Below are 24,173 nucleotides of genomic sequence, written 5' to 3'. Positions count from 1 at the left end.
TGGTTGCTGTTATGAACAAACTAACAGAGTAATACAGGCCAGTATTACCTTGCCAAGAGACGAAAAGCAATCTAAGAGATAAATATTACCATTCTGTAGAATACTCCTGTATTCCACTTTTACTTGTTCCCATGTTCTTGTGGGTCCTGTTGTGGCTCTAATGTGAAAGGGGATATAATATAACATATTATAATATAATATAATGCCATATGATATTGGACAATATAGTGTCATATGATAGATCTACCCTACCGCCTACTGGTGTTGGCCAGAGGGGCCGATGGCGCGATATGGCAGCCTGGCTACAACCGTAGCTGCCTCCACCAGTGTGTGAATGTGGGAGTGAATGAATAGTGGTATCGTAAAGCGCTTTGGGTGCCTTGGAAAGCGCTATATAAATCCAATCCATTATTATTATTATTATTATTAAATTACCTACGAGTTTGATTTGTCAGCAACTTTCTGCCAGCCCTCTCTCCTTGCTTTTGCAGCCTTTGCAGTGTTCTCTTGCGTTTTAATTAAACTCTGAAACTCCTGAAATCCCTCACTCATGAGTTCTTGCTCTGCTGCCGGAAAATACCGAGCACGCCCCTTCGACATTTTCGCCGACCAATCAGCGGGTTGCCGATCAATGTTTCTACTATCGATGCGTAGCCCCTTTTACGACACCCAGTGATGTCACATTCCTGCGTCCAGCTGTAGTAATCGTCAACAGCAGGTGTGTTCGGGGAACCGGATTAGCGAGCTCACGGTTAGCGCGATGATTTGATCTTGGATGTGTCATTTGATCTTGGATGTAGTAAGCGACGTACGAAGAACGGGCCCCAGGTGTCTTGGCCAAAGGCCAGACAGAGAGAACAAAAATAAACAAAGAGAAGACCAAGAGGGAGAGAGAAGCAAAAGGACCAAACTCCAGCAGGGAGCCAGGGAGGACCATGAAACTGTAGGCCAATTGCAGCATAACTAAGGGAGGATTCAGGGTCACCTGGTCCAGCCCTAACTATATGCTTTAGCAAAAAGGAAAGTTTGAAGCCTAATCTTGAAAGTAGAGATAGTGTCTGTCTCCTGAATCCAAACTGGAAGCTGGTTCCACAGAAGAGGGGCCTGAAAACTGAAGGCTCTGCCTCCCATTCTACTTTTAAATACTCTAGGAACAACAAGTAGGCCTGCTGTGAGAGACTGGCGTAATCCATTATTGTAAATTTAAATTTAATTAGTAAATAATCAGACAAAAGAGGGTTTTTGTGGAATACTGTTAAATGTTTCTATGCCACTTGTTAATTGTGACAGTTGGTAGGACTCAGGGGTAACCTGCTGTAAGGCAGAGTGAATCCATACGTTGATCAACTATTAATTCACGTTCTAACAAGGACTTACCTAATGTTAATGATTGTTTTGTTTTGTTTTGTTTGTGGTTTTGACTGATCTTTTTTTGTAACTGATCCTGATCGCCAATGTTAGGGGAAGTGAATCTACATAACAGAAAGATACCCTGCATATGTTGAACACAGACACTGATCTGATTACTGGAAGATGCTTAGGAAGGCACTCATCTGTCAAGGCTGGTTAAATGTTGAAGGAACGAAGAAAAAGTGATACCACAAACAAGCACATAAACTTTGGCAAATAACAGACTAAAGTTAACAACATCTAATAAAGGCAAATGTTTAGTAGTGAAAAGGATAGAGGGGGTGATAGGGGGTCCCTGAAAAGCCTGAGACTTCGTCATCTTCTTTTTTTGGCTGTCTTCAGGGGTCACCACAGCATCCGCTGCCATCCCAGCATCCTCCTCAGTCAGACCAACTCTTTGCAAGTTCTGCACTACCAGTTTTCCTCCTTTCTTCTTGGCCAGCAGCTCCATATTTCACTTTCTCTGACCAAAATATTTGCTATCCCACCTTTGTACATGTTCAACCCATCTTCACCTTGGCTTTCTAATTTTGTCTCCAAACTCCTCAACCTGACCTGTCCCTCCAATATACTCATTTTTTTATCCTGTCGTCTCCGGTCTCTCCCAATAAAACTCCTAGCATTTCCACCGTCTTCAAACCACAGCGCTTTCATAAATGCAATGGTGTGTCTGTGATCACAAGTGGAAGAAGAGGAGAGAGAGGAAGAGAAAAGGGGGAAGGGTGTTTGCCCCCTGCAGGGCTGCTGATGGATGCAGGGCCCCCAGGGTTAAGGGGAGGGCAACAGGACCCTGAGCCAGGACACAGAATAGCAGCTACCTGCCACTCATCTAACACAAATACTGACACAAATACACATAAGGACACATGCAAAAAGTTTTATTACAGTTTTCAGCCACAATACACACATTACCTCACACACTGACCCATGTAATGTTTCAACTGAGGTTACATGTTTAACTTGTCGCTGCACACAGATGTATATCCACATGTGCGCACATCCACGGAGCAGAGGAGGCTAATGAGAGGGAGGGGAGGAAACAGAAAAACAAACTATGTGCCAACATGAAGCCTGTCAGTAGAGCAGATAATAGATGAAATGTCACTCTCTTTTTAAACTGTCATTCAGTATACTGTCACTACGAACACTGGGGGCAACCAGTGTTTTCCTACACCTAATAATTTCTGCTGCAGCACCCACTGGTGGCTTCAGTCTGTATGACATGCTTCACTGAAACCATCTTCTTTCAGTGGCTGGGGGGCTTTGGTCTAATGAGGTTTAAGGGTGTTCTTAACAAAAACTCATCAGAGCAAACCTGGACATTACTTATAATCTAAAAAAAAGAGGAATGACTCCACCTGATCTAATTAACCCGCACCTCCTCATCCAACCGCCTCACACATCAAAGCAATATAAAGTTCTCACTGGCCATTTTAAGTCTTTAAGGGCTTTCTTAAATATAACTCGGGAGGCTGTGAGGTGCGAAGGTCACATGCTGCTGTCTGCTTTGCCTTAATGAACCAATGTCTCCCTCTGCCATGAGATTAAGGCTTTAAAAGCCAGATAGTCACTGCAGTCTAGTTAAATGTTGCAGGAAAGAGAGGCTGTGGTCTTTATCAGATTTTGTTTTCTTTTTTAATTGTTTGTATTTGTATTTGGGTGTTTTTGTTTTGGTTTGTTTGTTCAATGTTTGCATCCCAGAACTGATCAACGCGAGCGTCTGCGGGGTCATCAAATCGCCTTTGTGACAAACAGGTAAAGCCCGCAGAAAAGTGTTCATCACCCTGATGCCTTATTGTAATTTACTGTATTTGTTTGGTGGTTTTAATTTTTCATGCAGTCCCTAGGGCAGCCAGGGCTCCTCCTCGCCTCTTTGTTCCTCAACAAAGTCCGGAGCGCTACTCAGGTAAAGAGATGTTTCGCATCAAGGCAAGGGAGGAAAGAGTGGGGCTGGGGGTGTGGGGGGTCGCTTTTGTTCTGTAGAAAAAGGGGGCTTGTTCTCAGTCTGCCATTTTTACCGGGGGTGTGTGAGCACTGAGCGAGAGGCTTGACACGGGAGCTTTGCGGGATGAGAGCAGAGAGAGGAGAGTCCTGTCTGTAGTCCAGCCATAGCCGAGCGGAGCTGCAGCATCGAGCCAGTGCAACAACACCGAGTAAGCTCACTCTGCAAACACACCTGAAGGCCGTAGAGGACCCACGAGGATTTATAAAGCAGGAGGAATATAGTGACGGGCTGTACGTAGAAACAAGAAAGAAACTTCATCGCAGAGCTTTTCTTCTCCAAGTGCACTTTGGGTAGCTCTGTGACAGACGCGGGCAGCTATACCTTAGTGACACATTATGAGCACTAACTGCCGTTTCAACTGAGCAAGATTTTGTCGGCGAAGGTCACAGATGTAATGAAGAATGTGTCCCTTGTGCTTTTTTAAACCTGTCTGTCAGCGCATCTGACCGTTTTCTGGATCCCTTTGAAATCTTTGGACTTGGTTGCTTATTTTGTAGATTGTGTGCTCTTATTAACGGATCCTAGTAAAAATTGACTTCATCCAACATGCGACCCATCCCATCCAGGTTCAGCTGTGTGTGAGTGCTGTCCTGCTTAACCTCGACTCTTTACGCACTATTAATGTTTTTCCACGCAGCCCCGTATTAAGTCACTGAATGCACGGTATTCTTTCTTTTGCAGGTTCCTGCACTTATTTGCATTGTTCTACTACGCGCAGGTATGTCATTACTACAATTTGTCTTTAAAATACTGCAAATTATTTTAGTTGCAAAAATAAGAATTAGGTTAAAAACCGTCAGTCCAAGCGAGCGATGCGCAGCAATCATAAAGAGAGGGGGAAAGGTAACATAACATGTTGTAATACGGCAGTATCGAATGGCTCCCACGGTGCGCGGCCTGCTGACAGGTTGCTGATGAACATATTGGCCCTGGCACAAGATGCTCGGGCACAGATTGGGGGTTGAAAGATCCAACGTTTCCGTTACTTCCACTCATTCCATCACAGCGGAACGCGACGGAGAGAGAGTGCAGTGAAAGAAAAACACATTAAGAACGAAGTTAAAGTAGTTTCATAATATTTCACACCATGATGAATGAGTAGTGGAGCTTTTATTTCAATCATACGACGTCTTTTTTTCTTCTTCTTCTGGGCATTGCGGCGCGCATTCTCCTGTATGCACAACCTGTTATCACACCGTGCGTCTTTTTGGAACCTGTTAATTTCATCTGGCAGCCGCTCTTCTGGAACTTGTTACAGTTACCCCCCACCACCACCCCAAAACACAAACAAACAAAAAACCCAAAGAAAGAAAGAAAGAAGTGAGAAAAACAAACGGACGCGTTTTCTCTCTGCGCTTCAGTCCCGTCAACGACCCGAAGCCGCGCGACCGACCTTGTAAATTTTAAATAAATAAGTAAGTAATGCCGTCTAATTTCTGACAGGTAACCAATCAGTCCCCGCCTAATTTCACGCAGCATGTAAGCGAACAGAGCAAAGTGACGGACCGCACGAGCCGCAGGTTGATCCGGATCTACCAGCTTTACAGCCGGACCAGCGGCAAACATGTACAGGTCCTGCCCAACAAGAAGATCAACGCCATGGCCGAGGATGGAGATGCGCACGGTAAGAGAAATCCAGTAACTCCTGCTGTAATAACTGCACCGACAACTCTCTAAAATCGCTTTCACACAGCGCAGAGGCCGCGGAACCTGATTTATCTGCGTTCATTTAGGTAGATTTCAGTTACTTTTAAACATTACCATAATTTGTGCTTATCAAACTATAGTCTTACAAATGAAACCTGGTTCATTCTTTTTTAAGCTTCCGAAGTATTTGACATATTTCACAATTGTTTGTTTGGTTTTGTTTCTCACTGTAATTCAACCATGTTAACAGTGAAAGGTGGGCCACTGTACTATATGGAAATTAAGAGAGAACATTAACATAGTTGCAAAATCACCTTTTGTATTTAAATGTCTGAAATTATTTTAAAAGAGTAAGATCCTTTAAACATCGCCAAGTACATTACGTGCATTATAAATGTGTCAGTTCGTTTCAATCATTAATCCCGGAGCCGTGTGTTTCTGTCTTGTCTGAAGATGCTTAAATTTCCCAAGAAAGGCAACGATATCAACATTATCTTCTTTTTTTACTCAATACTAAGTATTATTTACTTAGTATTGAGTTACTTACTTGTAGCCTCTTTGCACTCTATCTGAATTCAGTCTGTACTATTCGAGGGGAAGAGGCCTAGAAAAATTGTCCAGTTGGCTGTGGATGGTGCTGGAGGCGATCCTCTAGAGATCATGCAGATCTGGAAGAGCTATTAGAAGCCATCCTACTTATGCCTCCTGAACATTTCCTGCATAGTTCTTGCTCCCATGTCAGCCCCCACCTTTAACCCTTCTCTGTCCTGCCTCAGAATCTAATGGGCCTCATCGAGCTTTACACTCTTTGTTTTATTTCGAGTCTTCCATGGAGCTAATCTACTTATTCTTTAAGCATCAATAGTGTTTAGTGTCCTTCTTACTACTGTCTGTACAGGAGCCTAAAATGTTGCTACTGCAGAATGTGTGTGTGTGTGTGTGTGTGTGTGTGTGTGTGTGTGTCCGAACTAGGATCACCTGAAGTACATTTTTGAATGAAAGAGAAAGTGAGAAAGGGGAAGTCTGTGTGCTTTCTACATTCTCTCTGCCCATCGTTCAGCTCAGCTGTAACTGCTGCTTCTCAATAGTTAATCTATTTAAAACAATCTGACTGTTGAAACATTGTTTATTTAATGTTATAGACAATCTGCTGTTGTCTTAAGGTGCTCTGAAATAATATGTGTGTGAATGTCAGAGGAATGCACTGCAAACCCAGGAGATATAGAAATACGGTGCACTATTTCAACAGGAGAATTTACTAATATTTTTTGTATTTGGGTAAAAAAGTAACATAAACATGAAAATCCTGTATTTCCTATGTCTTTCAGTACTTTTCAGGATATAGAGATAAATGTGCCGCTCTATGCATGAGGTCAGTGCTGAATTATTTGAAAAGGGAGTCTTAATGAGACTGCCAGGATCGCCTCTTTAGGTTTCAAAGGCTCAGGAGACACGTGGTTTTATCATTTTGCAAAAATTCCAACTTGCATGAATCCCCAGGAATGGTCCCATAGGCTTCCCTGTGAATGAGAGTGTGTATGCTTGGAAATACATGCAAGCGTTTTTGTGTGTGTTTTTGATTCATTTTTTCTGGTTGCATAGTCTGCAAAGTCATTTATTCAGAATTTAATGTTTACGCAAAATGTCTAACAAAAGGCACAGAAACCATCTCTGTGTTGTAGTTGCTGACTGAACTCTTTTGTCTGATCTCTGTAGCTAAACTCATTGTGGAAACAGATACTTTTGGAAGTCGAGTGCGCATCAGGGGAGCTGAGACTGACCTATACATCTGCATGAACAAGAGAGGGAAGCTCATTGGCAAGGTGAGGCTCAAAGCTGATTTCAGCCAGCTCATGCTCCAACGACTCATTAGCTGATTCTAAATGATAATGGATGGAGCAGTACAGCTCAAGAAAATACTGCTCCATCCACTGCTTTAAGCAGACCTCAAGAGAAATTTGCAGAGATCAGAGAAATAAAATCGATTTCTTTGATATAAAAGAATCAGACTTTGACCATATGACTGAAAGGGTCATGTATCCAGGGTCCAAATGGCCTAGCATGTCAGAGAACAAGTCATTTGTTTGTCACATTAAAGAAAATTATTCCATATTAGTGATGCTTTTAATCAATAACATCAGCAACAGTCATTTTTGATTTACTCGTTTTATTTCATTATTTTTTTCTGTGAATAAATCGCATTAAAAGCAAAACAAAGACTAAACCTGGAAACAGCTTCTTCCTCACACTAAATGTCAGAGTGACTATTATCCTGGTCAAAAAAAAAAAATCATAAAATTAATGGCGCATTAGAAAAAATAATAATACTAATTGATTAATTCTATCAATCAAGCTAATCTATAACATTATTTTATTAAGTTCAGTGCAATCCCATTTCATTTCACATTCATATATTATACAGTAAAGATCCCACAATATTAGAGAGACAACCCTAACAACCCCATGAGCAAGCAGGAAGGAAAGTTTCCTGTAACAAAGAGAAACAGGCAGAACGAGGCTGCCTGTGGGGGTGAGGGGAAAGAGACCCATGGTTTAAAATTAATTACTAATGATTACATACAGTAGTGGTGTCCAAACACATGAAGAGTGAAAAAGAAACACTGCATCATGGGAAGCCCCAGCAGCCAAGTCCCATTGCAGCATCACCTCATCCAGCCCCGACTGCGAGCTTCATCAAAAGGAAAACCTTTAAGTGTACTCTTAAAAGTAGGGATGTCAACCCAGTCCAAACTGGGAGCTGGTTCCACTGGTTGGCTGGTTTAGGGAAAAGTTTAATAATCTGAGTTTTGATCAAACAGTGGTCAACATTATTTAATGCAACAGGACGAGCACAGAACCAAACACTTTATCAAGTCTAGTAATAGTGGGAAAGTAATTATCGACGTTTACTCAGAAAGCTCAATCACAGAGACGTGTCGATATCAATACGAGGAGCTTTTTAAAGTTGCTGTACAGAAAGATAAATCTGTGGGACAACTATGAATATGTTTCTAAAAACTGGTTAAAAGAAATTCATGGACTCATTGATAACTGAAGCTGACTTTATGTGATCCTGACTAAACTTATTTTAAAGTAAATAAGATGTCCAAGCTTTACAAAAGGCTTTTTTCATAGACAATGAATTATCTAAATATATACATTAATGTTAAACTATCATTATTGCATTTTTACAGGTAATTTATTGTCAATACAGAGTTATAATGACACTGGCATCAACAGCTGAAAATAGTCCAGACTGAATACACTCCCACAGTTTTGACAAAACATACGCTGTGTGGCCGGAAGTGTACACACAATTATTATAAATGTTATGGTAAATTTGCTTTTAACAGTTTCTTTGAACTGTTGATTTTCCAAAGTGGAATGAATGTACAGAACACACCTTCAATCATTTTAAAAAACAAGAATTGGGTTTGAATTTATTTGGGATTTTCTCCAATCCACACATGGCCAAAAGTAATCGTATGGACTCAAATATAGATGCACACTCACTTATGTCTTTTAATTTGACAAGGCCCAGGCCTTTTAAAATCACATTAGTGATCAGGACTGACTACAGCTGGTAGTTTCTCTTTGCAACATAAAAATAACTTGCTTGAGAGCAACGCTTGTAACAATGTGTCTAAGGAGCTCAGTGAAGATTTGCACAAAGTGGGAGGGTCTCTTGGAGCCATTTCTAAACAGTTGCAGATTCCATGATCATCTGTTCAAGCAGTTATATGTAATTAGTGATTTAGATGTGTCATCTTTCTGGAAGTCCCAGGAGAAACCCAAACTTTTGTCCTCAGATAGAAAAGAATTTGCCCAGGATATTCAGGAACAACCAGGACTCAAGCCTGCCATAAGTGAAAGCTGCTGCAATGCCAGCATCACCGCCCATAATGAAACCAGCTTTACATTGCCATGGACGGAGACTGTGACAACACCTTCAAGCTTAACTTGAAGCAGGATTCACTGGGGCTGTTTTACTGCCAGTGATACTGGTACGTGGCACAAAATGGGTGAAATAAAGGAGAAAGAGGATTACCTCCTAATTCTTTAACTTTACATCATATCGACAGATGTTGGAAACTCAGACACAGCTGGGTGTTCCAACAGGACAATGATCCCAAACACACATAAAAACTGGTTTTGGAATAAATAAACTAGGCTGACATTAACATGGGCTATACATGGGCATGTGGACTATACTTAAAAGTCAGGTTCATACCAGTAAACCAGCCAGATAAGAAAAGTGGTCAAATATCCAACCAGAATTATGTTAGAAGCTTGCTGATGGGTATCAAAAGCATTTTGGTCCTATTCCAGGAAACAGGTTTAGCTAACGACCCGAGATGAGGGGAATTCTGGGTTCTCAGTTCCAGAACGAGAGTTAACTTTAACCCTGAGTCACTTACCAGGGTAACAGACGCTGCGACGTAACCTGCTCGCGGGCAGGTTCTCTTCTACGAACCGAGTTTCTCTCTGACTCCTCCCCTCCTGCTGCACCTGCACCAGCTGGTGTGAAGTTGAGACTGAAGTGATTTCAAAACTTTAAAACTGAACTAAATGTATTAAAGTGAGTTTTTAGTAGACTGATTAGAACACAGATCTGGCGGTGGTACATGCCGTGTAGGGGCCTGTCCTTCCATGATGGTTCCTCCTCTAACTCCTCTTCTTTCTGGGGTCTTGGGAGGTGTCAGTAACTTTTTTGTCCTGCTTTGGCCAGTTTATTACCCCAGCAGGGTATCTGATGACCAGCAGTCAGTGTTGATTGCCCAGATTGTTTTCTTCCCATTCAGCTGACTCCTCAGGACTTGCCTGACTCTCTGCAGGTTTTTGGTGGTTGTGGCTTTCCTCTTCATGGTTTCCATTTCCCCGTGGGATTCCCAGCTACTTGTAGCTGTCCTCAGTGTATGCTTTCTGGTAGTGCAATCCACTCAGTTCTGATTACCTTCCCTCTCCTTGTTGTTCTCCGATCCGAATGACATTCCGATGTTGTTGCTGTAGATCCTAGTTTGATCCATACAGCTTGATGTCATTCATGTAGAGAAGGCAGCTAACGATTGCACCATTCCATAGTCAGTATCCATAATGATCTCACTGAGGCAGAACAGGCCTATGCAGAACAGCAGTGGGGACAGGGCTCCTCCTTTGTAAATCCTGCACTTGATGGTGACCTGTGCAATTGTCTTGAACTTGGCCTGTAGTGTTGTTCACCACATTGAATTCCTGATGAAGGTTCTTAGGGCCCTGTTGGTCTTGTACAGTTCAAGCCATTCCAGGATCCCCGTGTCAGGGATTGAATCAAAGGCTTTCTTGTAGTAAATCTCGGTGGTGCAGCGACTGGTCTTCTCTGCTCTGTCTTGAGGAGTCAGCTGAATTGGAAAAGCAACAACCGGGCAATCAGCACCAATGCCCTGATGGTCATCAGATACTTTGCTGGAATAATAAGCTGGTCAGAGGAAGCGATAGCACCCTGTGACATTAAGACAAGAAAGCTCCTTACCATGCAAGGAGGGTTTCTCCCCAAGTCCATCACCCTGAGGCTGTACATTAAGTGGAAGGAAGGAGGTCGAGGACTAGTGAGTGTCAAAACCACTAGGATAAAACAACAAAGACCAATGAGTACACCAGGAAGATGGCCACAACTGATCGTGTGCTTAGTGAATATGTCAGGCAGCAAAAACCAGAGAAAGAAGAGAAGCAAGAACAGGAACCATCATAGAAGGACGAGCCCCTGCACGGCACGTACTACTGGCTGATACCGAAACATGCTACTAATGGCTGAAGAAAGCTGGACTGAAAGACAGCACAGAGGCACGAATCAAAACAGCACAAGAACGAACTGTAAGCACAAGATCTATAGACGCTGGACCCTAACTCACCAGACAAGAGCCCAGGAGCAGGCTGTGCAGATACCCCGGAGACAATCCAGCACACAACCACAGGATGCAAGACGCTAGCACACAGGGCATATACGCATAACCCAGTGGCCGGTATAGTAGACAGGAACATCTGGGTTCTTTTTTTTCCTGATTCTGAAGGACATGGCGTTCATCTGCTCATGTTTTGCAGATATTTTTACATGTGCCACTTCTTCTTTTATCCTCCACTTGTCCAGTTTCTTCAACTATTTCTTCACACCATGCTGAGATATGCCAACATTTCACTTAATAGCTCTTTGGGAATCATCTTGTTGGTGCACAACTATTACTTTATGGTTCTTAAATTGTTATCTTTGGCATTTAGATTCAACAAAAGACATGGAAACAAACTATGTGTTTTTGTAAATGGTTGCTAGTAACAACATGCTTAAAGATACAACTGAAAAACTGGTTCTTTTTGAAGCTGGCCGTTATTTGTAGATACAACGCTGGTTTAGCCTTTTTTATGCTCGTATTATTCATAGGTCAGTGTTAGGTGGCCTAACAGACAGACTGAAAATGACTGAAGAAGACCTTCGGAAAGCCCATAGAGTTATTACTAAGGACCACTTTTAAAAGTTACAAAAGTCTGGCTCTTTGGAAGGGTTAGAAATAAAGAAATGCGGGCTGGCTCAGGACTCTTCCACAATACTGCATTTAACGTTGTCATGTGAGATGTGTCTTAGTGGGTGACTGCCTGACCTCTCTCACTGTGATGGCTAATAAACAGAGCTGCCAGCCTTTCTGTAACCCTACCACACACACACACGCTCCACCCACCCAGCACCCTACCTTGAACACCATCTGCCCCAAGCTACCGGCCCAGTCACCACCTACCTCACCCGCAGTATATGTGTGCGTGCATATGCGTGTGTGTGCTTGTGTTGAAGAATTGACAGAAAGTGTGTGTTTTCAGTGTGTGTACAGGAGTGTGCCAGGACTATTTTTAACACACTCTGTACAGTAGGCCAGGACTGCGTGCTAGTGCAGTTTCAGAGAACTACACTGTACACTTTGTCTCATCTTTTTTTACTTTATGATGTTACCAACTGGACATCACACGTTCATCCATACGTCACCCATCTTTCATAGCCTGCCTTTTATTGTCGTAAAGACCTGATGTAACCTGGAACTTAAATTCAATGGGATTCACTGAACTCTGCAGACCTGGGGGTGATGTGTGTTTAAGCATCTACTGATTGTTATTCTGGCTGACCAGAGCTGTTAAATTTAACCACAAATGCAACAGGAAGTCAAACCTGGAATGAAAGTGACACTTAGGGTCTGATTAAGGCTTTATGACAGGAAGGTGTGCGCTGCTGCAACTGACCCACAAGGGTTGCTGGAGGTCTGTTGAAGGGGGAGAATAGTGATCTTCCTCTGTTTGATTTGTAATGACTGTAGCATACGCTGCACATTTGAGGGGAAGGTTTTCATTCTGCAAATCTTTAACATCTTTTGTGAATATCCTCTTTTTTTCTGTCATTTGTGATTTTGCAGAAAAACGGACAAGGCCGTGACTGTATCTTCACCGAAATCGTTCTGGAGAACAACTACACGGCGCTGAAGAACGTCCGTTATGAGGGCTGGTACATGGCTTTCACTCGTCGGGGGCGTCCACGGAAGGGCTCACGGACACGCCAGCACCAACGTGAAGTCCACTTCATGAAGAGGCTGCCAAAGGGGCACCAGCCCACCCATCCGAGCCACCACCGGCCTTTTGACTTCATCCACTACCCTTTCAGTCAAAGGACTAAGCGTACGTGATACCCGTCAGAGAATAAAACGGAAAAGTCAGAGAAAAAGGAGAACCTGACTGGATTTCTCTTCTCTCCCCAAAAACCTCTGGAGACAGTTTTATACTGATAAATATGATACCTTGATGAGTAGTTTATTTTTTGTAAAGTAAAAAAAGCCACACAAAGACAAAAAACATATATTTTTGTACTCCGGATTTTTAGTACTGACTTGTGTAAAAAAGTAAAGGAAAAGAAAAGTTTGTTTTTAATCCTCATGACTCAGTGTTTGACTTTTTGAGGATATCGTTTTAGTAGAGTGCCCTGTGTTGATTATTGTTCGTTGTTTTTATCAGTGGAGTCACTTCTTGGACTCTTGCCTGCTGCTCAAGGAGACTTGAAGGACCCTGATTGACCTCACTGCCAGGGAACGCTATATTCAGACACACAAACTGTCTCGTAGTGTACAGGAGGCAACAAGGACTATAATCAGAATTATTTGTTGGTAACACTGCAGTCCACACTTTTTGCTGGGCGCTGCGTCCTGACTGGGATTGCTCATTATCTCGCTCACACAGTTCAACCAAACAGACATTCACTAGCATTGAATGGAACAACATGGCAGCTATACTTGATATTCACAGGCTTGTGTTCTGACTGTTTTGTCTCGATGTGTACAAAATGCATTGAAGTGTAAGTGTAATCCACGGACACATCCCCTAACCCTTTGTCTTCTCGTTGCTCGCTGAATGTCTGTTTTTATACATATATAAATATATTTTTATTTGAGGATGTGTAAAATAATTTTACGGATGATTTATTTATTTAAAACGTGTAATAAATGCACATTAGAATACCGAAGCTCGTGTTTGGTACGTGCTTGCTTGGGATCCATTTGTGAAACTTCGGAAAGTCAGACATGTTGCTGACTGGCCTCATCCCCCTACAGCCACACACTGTAATGAGTAATGAAGCTGACCGATTGCAGAGTGTGTGCGAGTGGTGTCTTCCAATGTCTCCGTACGTATGGCATTAGAGTGCACTGGTTGATGAGGATAACACCAATTTGCCTTCACAGGAAGCAGAACTCCTCTGTTTTGTACCTGCTTGCATGTTGCACAGTGCTTTCCTCCACTTATTAGAATACAAAATGACAGAAGCTCTGTACATCCCCATAGTCGTCCTGTCTATGTTTATTCTATTTTATTTTCCTTAAGCAAAACACGTAGATAAGTCAAATAATAGACCGATAAGTCATACCCAAGTAACACACTCTACTGTAGCGAGGGTAACATTGCTGCTCATGTTGGGTAAACATCACAGTTTGGCTCATTCTGCTGGTCTGTAGGTGTATTTCATTTCCTTTTCTTATTCATTTCCAGACATCTTACAGGAGAAAGAGCTTGAGGAGGTTTTTTGGGGACTGGGAAACTTATGGCCCTGGTTGAGTTGAAGGAGTAAGCCACGACAGCTCACTTTCAATAACTAGAACCAAAAAGATTCAGTTTCTCTTCACCCATCTCCCCCACCCACCCTGGATATCACTTAGCCTCCCCACATTATACTGTTATGGTTTGGCAGAACTGTGGAGAGGTTTTGTTTCTCTCCGTCTTCCACGTCTTTGTTAATTACTCTTAGGTGAAATGGTTGGGCTCATTTACACCTCAGCCTTCTAGGGCGGAGCCATCCTTCCTACACCTTTCTGCATTAAGTAGCAAGTATATGAAGGTCATGTAGTGCCGCCAGACTGTCCCTGCAAACACGTTAATGCTTAAGCATCCTTTTAATCTGTTTTGAATAAATTAGTGAGCTTAATTTGTGCATCTCTAGTACGTGTCTTTATCCCTGCAGCAGCATTGCAACCACAAAAACAACTCTTTATTTCAGTTGAAATAGGGTGGTATTTTCCAGATTTGCACAGTTTCAATGAAAAAATGTCTTCTCACAACAAAAGTATCCATCAGTACTTGACAAAAAAGTCAATAAATAGAAATAAATAACGTAAGGTTTGAGTAAAGATCAGAGCTGCCACCAGTTGAAGTGCACATTTTAGAATCTTGATAACAAACAGAAGTAATGAAAAATATTCAAAATGGGCCCCACCTGCACCCTCAAACACACACACACACACACACACACACACACACACACGCAAAGTAATTGATTTGTTAGATTGTAATATTAAGTCATGCAGATTTTCAGCTTTTATTCAACAGCTTTAACAAAACTGTTGTGCAGGGATTACTGACGATTCTATTCAAATTATTTTCAGAGGCTCAGTATTTGGCTGAAGAGCTCAATAATGATGTTTTCACGGAGCAAAAGATTAAGAACCACATCTGGGTGCAGTTCCCCCCTCCAGGGGCAAGGGTACCTAGACCCAGTTTGTAGAGTACGCTTGGGGAGTGTGATCGTGTGTACAACGTCTCTTTATGTCTGTCTCCACGTTGGTTGAGTGTGGAGTAAGTGCATATGAGCGCATGAGGGTGGGAATGGATGTTTGTATCTGTGTGTGCCTGTATGTCTGTGTCTATATGTCAGGTTGGGTATCAGACACCACCTCTCTGGGGACATCTCAGGCCCTCCAAGGTTTGGAGGCCTATCTCCCCCTACCACCACTTCCCCTGCCAGTGGCGGACCCCCTCAGACGTCGGTGCGTTGGTGGTTCTTTGTGTCCGGGGATGGGCGTCCAGGTACACACCGGCTCACTCCTTGGCGGCCGCTTATCGGGGCCTGGAGCCTGGAGCTCGCTCGGGCCACTTCGGAGGTGGGGTGCCCCCGGCCTCTCGGCCTGGGGCTCGGTCACTCAGGCGCAGCTGGCTGCCGGCGGAGCTCACGGGCGCGTCACTGCAACCCCCCCTGGCTTCTGCTCCGCGGCTGCTGAGTGAGCCCTCATCTGGGACTCTCCTCAGCTCTTTCTGGGACAGTGGCACGGCTGCCCCTCTGTTGGTCTTCCTTGGTCTCTTGTGTTCTGGGGGCCTCTGGATGTCTGGAGTTTTGATCTCCTCCATACCTGCTTCATGCCCTGGAGGACGTGGCTGTGGCCCCCCCACACCCTCTAACAGATCATTACATGAAGGAACCTTTTAAAAACAAGCGCGTCCATGCTCACAGGTGTACACACGGGTGATCACACCCACAAACTACACCCTTTTTGGCTCCTACCTCAAAGCACACTGTGTTCTGTTGATCTTATGTGCTGCACAATAATGTTTAACATTTAGTATTTACTGTCATATTCCCATATATCATTGTGATGTTGTTTATTCTATTACTCTTGTTCTCTTCTGCTTGTTTTCTTTTTTCTTTCTCAGCAGGTGATCCAGGTGATTGATATATGCATTTTTTTTCTCTGCCCGTTCTGTTGGTTTTTGTTTTTTGCCCTTCTCCCCCGTCCCTCTTCTCAGCTGTTTCTCTTTCCCTCTTTCTTTCTCCCCTTCTTTCCCCCAGTCAAGTCTGTCCCGTATTCAGTAAGTGAAAATAAAATAAACAATAAAAGGTGAATCAAATGGACCATTACGGCAAGGCTGGGATGGTCAGTTTGGTAAAGTAAATCCGTTGGGCATCTTTCTTTGTCTTTAGACAACAATTCTGATGCAAAAGAGCCAAACGGGACAGGCCAAAAAAAAAAAAAAAAAGAACCACATCATACTGCAAAAGCAAAGCAGAGAGACATACGACAAAAGATCTTGTAAAGATCTGACATATTAAACTTGAGACTTTAGCTAGTAAGTAACTGGAGGTTGTTAATCAGTTTCAGGTGTTTTGATGTTAATGACATTAACAACAGTTACAGTGGAGGGGCAACAATGACACAACCCCCAAACAGGAAGGCCACTGACAGTTTTTTCCTCCTCATCTTTTCTGACGGTTTGTTTTTTTCCACTGATTTTACTTGGCAATGGTCAGGTCACCACTAGCTGCATAAAGCCATACTCTACAGAGGTTTCACAGGTAGTCCAACTCCTCCAGGATGGTACATCGATACATGTCAGAAAGTTTACTGTCTCCCATGACACCTTTGCAAGGCCATGGGAAATATGGGTGCTGGGGATGCTGCAGCGCCCTCTGTTGCAAGAGGCACACATCACAGCACCTCCGGCCAAACGTAACAAAACAGATAAATATGTTGAAACACTTTAAATGCTATTCTTGTCATACAAGAAATGTGTGATTTAGAAAGTTGTGTTAAATAAGAAAAGATACTTTTTTTTCGTAATTAGCACTGTGTTCAAATGACATCACATAGTCACCAATAAAATAGAAGTGGTGCATTTTTTCCAAGTCACGTTTGGAGCATTGGGATGCAGGATGCTGTGGTAGCCATGCTGGTCAGGTCTGTCTTCAGTTTTAACTAAATCCCCAACAGTGTCACCAGCAAAGCCCGCCCACACCATCAAACCTCCTCCTCCATGCTTCACGGTGGGAACCGTACATGTAGAGACCATTGTTAAAGTTTTCTGTGTCACACAAAGACCGAGCAGGTGGAACCAAAGATCTCAGACTTGGACTCGTCAGACCAAAGCACAGATGTCCACTGGTCTAATGTCCGTTCCTTGTGTTTCTTGGCCCAAACAAATCTGTTCTGCTTGTTGCTTTTCCTTAGGCCTGGTTTCTCTGCAGCTATTTGACCATAAAGGCCTGATTCACTTCCACTGTGTCCCAAAACGTCGGCTGCATCCTCTGGAGGCCGCATTTGAAGGCCGATTACCAGGCGACGAAGGCTGTCCCAATTCGTCGACTCCTTCAAATGCGTCCTTCATTTTCCCGAATTTGAAGGATGGGTCGGGTGTGTCCTTCATGGCCCACCATATCCCAGAATTCATAGCGCGGCCCAGCCAAATTTAAGCTGCCAACAATGGCGGCTGCTACTAAGTTTTAAAATTAGGCCTAAGTTGCTTGTGTAGTGCTCTCCTGATCCTCTCTGAACACTCTCCCTCAGTAAATGCTTTCCTGGAAGCATGTAATGCTGATATATGTTCAGCCCTCTAAGGCAGGTGGCTTATCCATCAACACAGAAAGAAGGTTGGGGTTTTGGCCAAACACAAGTTGATGTGGACTATAACCATGTATATTAAGCATACTGTTTTGGCCATAAGGGCCCAGTCTAGCGCAGTGTGCCAGTCACATCCTCGTTCCTTTTTTCCCTTCAGGAGGATTTCTGTAAGTGTCATGTTATGTCTCTCCAGTAGTCCGTTGCTCCAGGGACTATACCCCACCGTTGTCTTTACCTCAATGTTGAGGTTTTCAGCCATGTCCAGAATCTCTGTGTTGTCGAACTCTCCGCCGTTATCCGTGTAGAGCTGCCTGGGGGCACCATGAAAACTTATCCAGGTGTGAATGAAGAAGTTGATGATCTCTGCAGCTTTCTTTGTCTTTACGATGCTGCCGGCACTGAAGCGTGTGAAGTGGTCGATGATGTGAAGGTACCACACGTCGGGCTCCAGCTCATGTAGATTCATCGCTACTGTCTCATTATACTCAGAAGCCAGGGGTAGACCAACAGCAGGTCTCGGCTTGGTTTTGCAATATCTCTGACAAATGTCACAGTCACGGACTATCTCTTGTAGAATAACTACTCATTGTTTGTCCTCTCCGTGAATCGCTATACAACCCTTGCAAGAGCTTGGTTCGCATTGCCGGCAATAAATCGGACTCGTTCCTGGTGGGTGATGGGCTCCGCCAGGGCTGGCCTTTGTCACCGGAGGGCTTTCGCTTTGGTGGCCTCAGAATCTCATCTCTGATTTTTGCAGATGATGTGGTTCTGTTGGCTTCATCGGGTGAAGGCCTCCAGCTCGCACTGGAACGGTTCGCAGCCGAGTGTGAAGCAGCGGGAATGAGGATCAGCACCTCCAAATCTGAGGCCATGGTTCTCAGCCGGAAAAGGGTGGAGTGCCCACTCCGGGTCGGGGATGAGTTCCTGCCACAAGTGGAGGAGTTCAAGTATCTCGGGGTCTTGTTCGCGAGTGATGGGAGAAGGGAGCCGGAGATCGACAGACGGATTGGGGCTGCAGCTGCAGTAATGCGGACGCTGCACCGGTCCGTCGTGGTGAAGAGGGAGCTGAGTGTAAAAGCGAAGCTCTCAATTTACCGGTCGATCTACCCTCACCTATGGCCACGAGCTGTGGGTAGTGACCGAAAGAACGAGATCGCGGATACAAGCGGCAGAAATGAGCTTCCTCCGAAGGGTGGCTGGCCTCTCCCTTAGAGATAGGGTGAGAAGTTCGGCCATCCGGGAGGGGCTCAGAGTAGAGGAGTGGCCCGAGTTTTGCCTTAATCGTGTGCCACGGACCGGTTTATGTCCGACAATATTTTTATGGACCGGCCTTTAAGGTGTCGCGGATAAATACAACAAAATAAAATGAGTACCGGCACCAAAAATAAATAAATAAAATGTATTCATAACATACGGGAAAAGACACAGGGAAACCAAGGTAACGATAAAAACAATAAATATTAACAATAAAATGAAGAAAAAAAACCCTGTAAACCATAAATTTCACACCTGAACCTCAACACTCGCGGCACGGTACTAAACAACTCACAGACCGGTACAGGTGCATGGCCCGGGGGTTGGGGACCGCTGGTCTAAATTACCGAGCTAACAAAGCTACGTAAACAGAGCGAACATGAGAGCACCTGACCGCAGACGTCATTAATGCAGCGTAATTGATTAATCTCCCGATCCTCACTAAAGTTATAAACTGCCTCTGGAACCCAGTTGAGGTACAAAAAAATCTATTCAACAAAAATAGTGATGTAGTGGTTGTCGCTGTCCACTCCGCGATGAAGTACCGTTGTTTCGTTTGCATTTAGGACCTTTTTGCTCTGTAAGGAAAACTGCATCTTGATTCAGTTGAAATCCGTTGAAAACGCCGGCTACTTTCCCTCCGAAAACCCGTTTCAGTGCAGACTTCATAGACGCAAACGTTAAGTCCGTGCACGCTGTCAGTGCAAGCTGTCGACTTTTCTCATCAAACAAGCTGCATCTAGAAGCTTAAATGCTAAAACAGCGTTGGGCAGCGTCATGTTGTACTTTTTCATCCGGTTATAGCACTGTTCAAAGGCTATAATGTAGTCTGCCATGGACACGCTGTGGTCCTTTGCAATGGAGTCAAAACACGAGTAAGCGTCATACGCCGTACCTCTCTGACTTATTACAGATGAAGCTCCCATCCCGCTGCCTCAGATCTTCATCTTCTCTTTCTCTCTCTGTTCCCTCTGCTCGTCTGATCACAATGGGAGGGAGGGCCTTTAGCTGCTCTGCCCCTCGACTTTGGAATTCCCTACCCCCGGACCTCAGAAATATTAGTTCATTCTCTCTTTTTAAGTCCACCCTCAAAACTCATCTGTTTAAAATTGCCTATTCTTAAATTTCTGTATGTTTTAACTTTTATCTTCTATTTTTATCATTGTGTATATTTCCAGTTTTTATCTGTTGTACAGTGTCCTTGGGTGCTTTGAAAGGCGCTATTTAAATAAAATGTATTATTATTATTATTATTATACGGTCTTTCTCTTTGCTCTGAAACACCGCGTCCAGTAGTGTTTCCATACCGCCATCTTTGTTCAGATCTCCCGCTGGGATCTCCATGGCCGTTTCTCTGGCTCTCCGCTCGAGCCCCAGCGACACCGCGAGTGCCGGCTTCTTTTATCCAGCTCCGTAACTCGTCTCCAGATATTAACTTCATTCTTCCAGCACTCGTATGGCCTGGCTTCATCAAGCTTTGGTGGTACTTTATAATTGGAAACCATCCTCTGCTACCAATGTAAACTCAAAAGACACGACGTCGTAGTCTCACTCCAAGCGCTTTACATGTTTTACCACTCACACACAATAACAACAGCTCACCGCGGGCAACAGTACTCTTGCAATATAACAGAAAATTACATGTTAACAAGCCCAATTAATGTTTGATCTATGGTTTTTTATGTCTATTGTGGAGTCTTTAACTTAACTCCCTTGAGGGAACTGTTGCTGTGATTTGGCGCTACATAAATAAAATTGAACTGAATTGAGCCACATGTAACCAAGTGGAGCTGAGGAGATATGAAGTCACATACTGTTAATGGCTGGCACAGTCTGATAGGTAACTGTAACGAGGATGTGTCTGTTCAGAGCTGAGGCTGCGATGGGAATGGGGTGTGTCTGTGCAGGAATGTTTAGTTGTGTGCTGAGGAGATTCTGCTCCGCCCCCAAATCGACCCGAGTTTGCAGGAGAAAAGAATCATGACAACAACAGATGACAGCGCAGAGAGTGAGCCAAGAAACACTGCTTGTGATGAGCCACTGACCAGTATCTGCATCGTTCCTGGCAGGCAGCAGGTTCTTTTGGCCACACCAGTTAGGCTGCAATGAAATGTCCCGCTTTTCCCAAGTAACTATAATCTTTACAGAACATAATCCCGTCACTTCCGTGGGGCCCGGGCTGACAGCTGGAGCAGGCTGCGTCTCCATATCTTCCGGAGTTGCACGAACGAAGGGCCGGGAATGTGTGGCATCTGAGGATGAAGCAGGAAGCAGGTTTTTTGTGAACTCCATCAACTAACCAACACACACATTCAAAACACTGTTTTGTAATTACAAGTTGAGCACTACTTTGTTTTCAAGAAGACAGTTACTGTTGGAGGGTAAGCAGGAGGACAGAAGACGAGGAGCAACAATGCGTAATAAAGAGATCGCCCTGAAGGTAAGACCATCTGGGAAAAACAGGTTGTGCACGTCAGCTTCCTCCGAAAGATGTACTATATGTTAGGTTATTGGTTACTCTAAATTGTGCACTGATATGTAAGAATGTGGGTAAATATGATTTGTCCAGTCCAGTTTCCATTTAATGCCTGAGAATATTATGAGATTGGTGACAGCTAAGAGGGAAAAAAATACTTAAAAAAACTGTTGTCCTGTCACTAGCAAAAAATGAAATAATAATAATAATAATAATGGATTGCATTTATACAGCGCTTTATAATTCCACTGTTCATCCACTCTCACACTCACACACTGGTGGAGGCAGCTACAGGTGTAGCCACAGTTGCCCTGAGGCAGGCTGACAGGAATAAAATAAGATAAAATAAAATATATAGAAATACAAAAACTGCCAGTTCATTTCTATGAATCAGCTGATTTCTTAAATGGTTAAAAATCCACGTGAATTAATTTCATGTTTCAAATCAGATGTTTCCTCTGGTGGTGTGGCCTGCTTGAAAGAGGACGCGATCCTCTTTAATATAAAAGTTGTAAGTTTGCCTGGGGTCTGCAGGGCTGAGCAGGTGACCCCGTTACCAAAGGACAGGTGCACTGGCCCAGCTTTGAATCTGACCCCAGGCTCTTTGCTGCTCTTTGTCTTTCCCACTCACTTTATGTTTTTCTGTATCCTGTTCACTAAAACACCTACTTCAGGTGAGAAAAGTCAGGAAAAATATTAACAGAGATTACTAGATCTCCCCGCTAAAAAACCCCACATGTATATTTTAACCACCCCATCAAAGTTAAGTTTGCAAAAAACAATATATTCAGTGTCAATGACCTGTCACGTCTTCAAGTACTTATAAAGTCAAGTACTTCGCTCTCTGCTGGTTTACTTGTGGTTCCCGTGATATTTAAGAGTAGAGTAGGAGACAGACACTCTCTCTACTTTTAACACTGGGCTTAAAACGGACCTTTTCCTACAAAGCTATAGTCAGAGCAGGACCAGGTGACCCTGAGTCCTCCCTTAGTTATGCTGCAGCAGTCTACTATGTTCCTTATTCACTCACTGTGTTTATGCACCACTCAGCATTTAATCATTAGTTATAACCTCTGGCTCTCTTCCACAGTGTGTCTTTTATCCTTTTTATCCTCCCCTCACCTCCACCCGGTCACAGCAGATGGCCCCGCCCCTCTCTGAGCCTGGTTCTGGTGCAGGTTTTGTCCTGTTAAAAGGGAGTTTTTCCTTCCCACTGTCACCAAATAGTTGCCCTATGGGAGTTATCTGATTGTTGTGATTTGGTGCTATGTAAAGAAAATTGAACTGAATTGAAAACTGAATGTGAAGCAGTACTAATGCATAAAAATAGGGTAATATCGTCAGGTAAGATTTATGGAGACATCATCACCCATCATGCTTGTTGCAGATGATGTGGTTCTGTTGGCTTCATCGGGCGATGGCCTCCAGCTCACACTGGAGCAGTTCGCAGCCGAGTGTGAAGCAGCAGGAATGAAAATCAGCACCTCCAAATCTGAGGCCATGGTCCTCCACCAGAAAAGGGTGGAGTGCCCACTCCGGGTCAGGGAGGAATTCCTGCCCTGGAGTGGAGGAGTTTGAGTATCTCGGGGTCTTGTTGGCGAGTGATGGGAGTAGAGTCGCTGCTCCTCCACAGCGAAAGGAGCCAGCTGAGGTGGCTCGGGCATCTGACTTGGATGCCTCCCGGGCGCCTCCTGGCTGAGGTGTTCCAGGCATGTCGGACCGGGAGGAGTCCCCGGGGCAGACCCAGGGCACGCTGGAGAGATTATATCTCTCTGCTGGCCTGGGAACATTTGGTGTTCCCCTAAACAGGCTGAAGGAGGTGGCTGGGGAGAGGGAGGTCTGGTCTTCTCTAGTTAGGCTGCTGCCCCCGCCATCCAGCACTGGATAAGTGGAAGAAAATGGATGGATGGATGGATCATCATCCATGACCCTAAATAAACAAACAGAGCTACTTTCTTAATTTGTGTGAGCACCAGTTTAACCCCTGCCTCGATCTCCCCTATGTAGGCTGTAAAATAGCAGGGGTGATCATGCAATGTCATCCTGTCCTTCTAAGCAGCCTCAAATGCCACAAGCCAGTACACTCAATAAGACGAGGATTATCCCAGTGAGGAAACAGCCCTTTTTCTCTGGGCTAGAATGTTGCAACTTGCAAGTCTAATTTCAACTAAAAAGGCTATTTAGAGATACTGGAAATGTGGTAGGGCAATAAATCCTATTTTTATTCTGTTTAAAACATTTAACTAGTTCTTTTTTGACACCCTTATTTATTGTGAAAATTCACTAAATGCTGAAGCATTTGGAGAATGCTTCAGCCACAGGAACTGCATGTCTTTAGGAGGAAGCTGGAGTACTTGAGTACTCACCCAGATGTGGAGAGAGTGTGCATACCTGACACAGAAAGGCCCTGGCCAGATGCTGGCTACATACTCTGTGAGGCACAGTGCTAACCACCATGCCCGGGTTTTCTGTCTTTCTGTGCCCTGTGACACTGGCGACCTGTGTGTTCCCGTCCTCCTGCAGCTTGATTTTTAATGGCTTAGCAAATCAGAGTAACATAAATATATTTAAACAGGCCTCTGTCTGAACTGTGAACCAATACAGAATCAGGAAAATGGATTTGAAAAATAAAAAACAGATACGTTGAAAAAGTTCTCAGGACTCTGTTAGTGACACCCTGGAGACTTCCTAAACATGTCAGCCTATTTTCAACAAGGATACG

At 43.9% G+C, this 24,173-nt stretch overlaps 1 protein-coding gene across 3 annotated transcripts; it reads left to right on the top strand.

Annotated features, from left to right (window-relative positions):
* The first annotated feature begins 2,985 nt into the window (after positions 1 to 2,985).
* Positions 2,986 to 13,578, top strand: fgf8a (fibroblast growth factor 8a). 3 transcript variants are annotated; one of them, XM_026191070.1, is made up of 5 exons: positions 3,399 to 3,993; positions 4,097 to 4,133; positions 4,892 to 5,039; positions 6,779 to 6,885; positions 12,490 to 13,578. In XM_026191070.1, the coding sequence occupies exons 1-5, from the start codon at positions 3,962 to 3,964 to the stop codon at positions 12,754 to 12,756; spliced, it is 591 nt and encodes a 196-aa protein (XP_026046855.1). In that variant the 5' UTR covers positions 3,399 to 3,961; the 3' UTR covers positions 12,757 to 13,578. The 3 variants fall into 3 exon arrangements, with proteins under 3 accessions (XP_026046852.1, XP_026046855.1, XP_026046853.1); XM_026191068.1 differs by having other exon boundaries at positions 4,859 to 5,039; XM_026191067.1 differs by lacking the exons at positions 3,399 to 3,993; positions 4,097 to 4,133 and adding an exon at positions 2,986 to 3,316 and having other exon boundaries at positions 4,859 to 5,039.
* Positions 13,579 to 24,173: the final 10,595 nt, after the last annotated feature.

This window comes from Astatotilapia calliptera, chromosome 13 (assembly GCF_900246225.1).
Source record: "Astatotilapia calliptera chromosome 13, fAstCal1.2, whole genome shotgun sequence".
NCBI classification, from domain to species: Eukaryota; Metazoa; Chordata; class Actinopteri; order Cichliformes; family Cichlidae; genus Astatotilapia; species Astatotilapia calliptera.
The sequence above is the reverse complement of the archived record's forward strand: the minus strand, read 5'-3'. Positions and strand labels throughout refer to the sequence as shown.

Bases quoted from the DNA above. Each gene is read 5' to 3' on its own strand.
- fgf8a (XM_026191067.1), top strand. From the start codon at position 3,245: ATGCAGTCCCTAGGGCAGCCAGGGCTCCTCCTCGCCTCTTTGTTCCTC. The intron at 3,317-4,858 runs GTAAAGAGATGT...AATTTCTGACAG, and splicing joins AAGTCCGGAGCGCTACTCAG to GTAACCAATCAGTCCCCGCC. The intron at 5,040-6,778 runs GTAAGAGAAATC...TGATCTCTGTAG, and splicing joins CGAGGATGGAGATGCGCACG to CTAAACTCATTGTGGAAACA.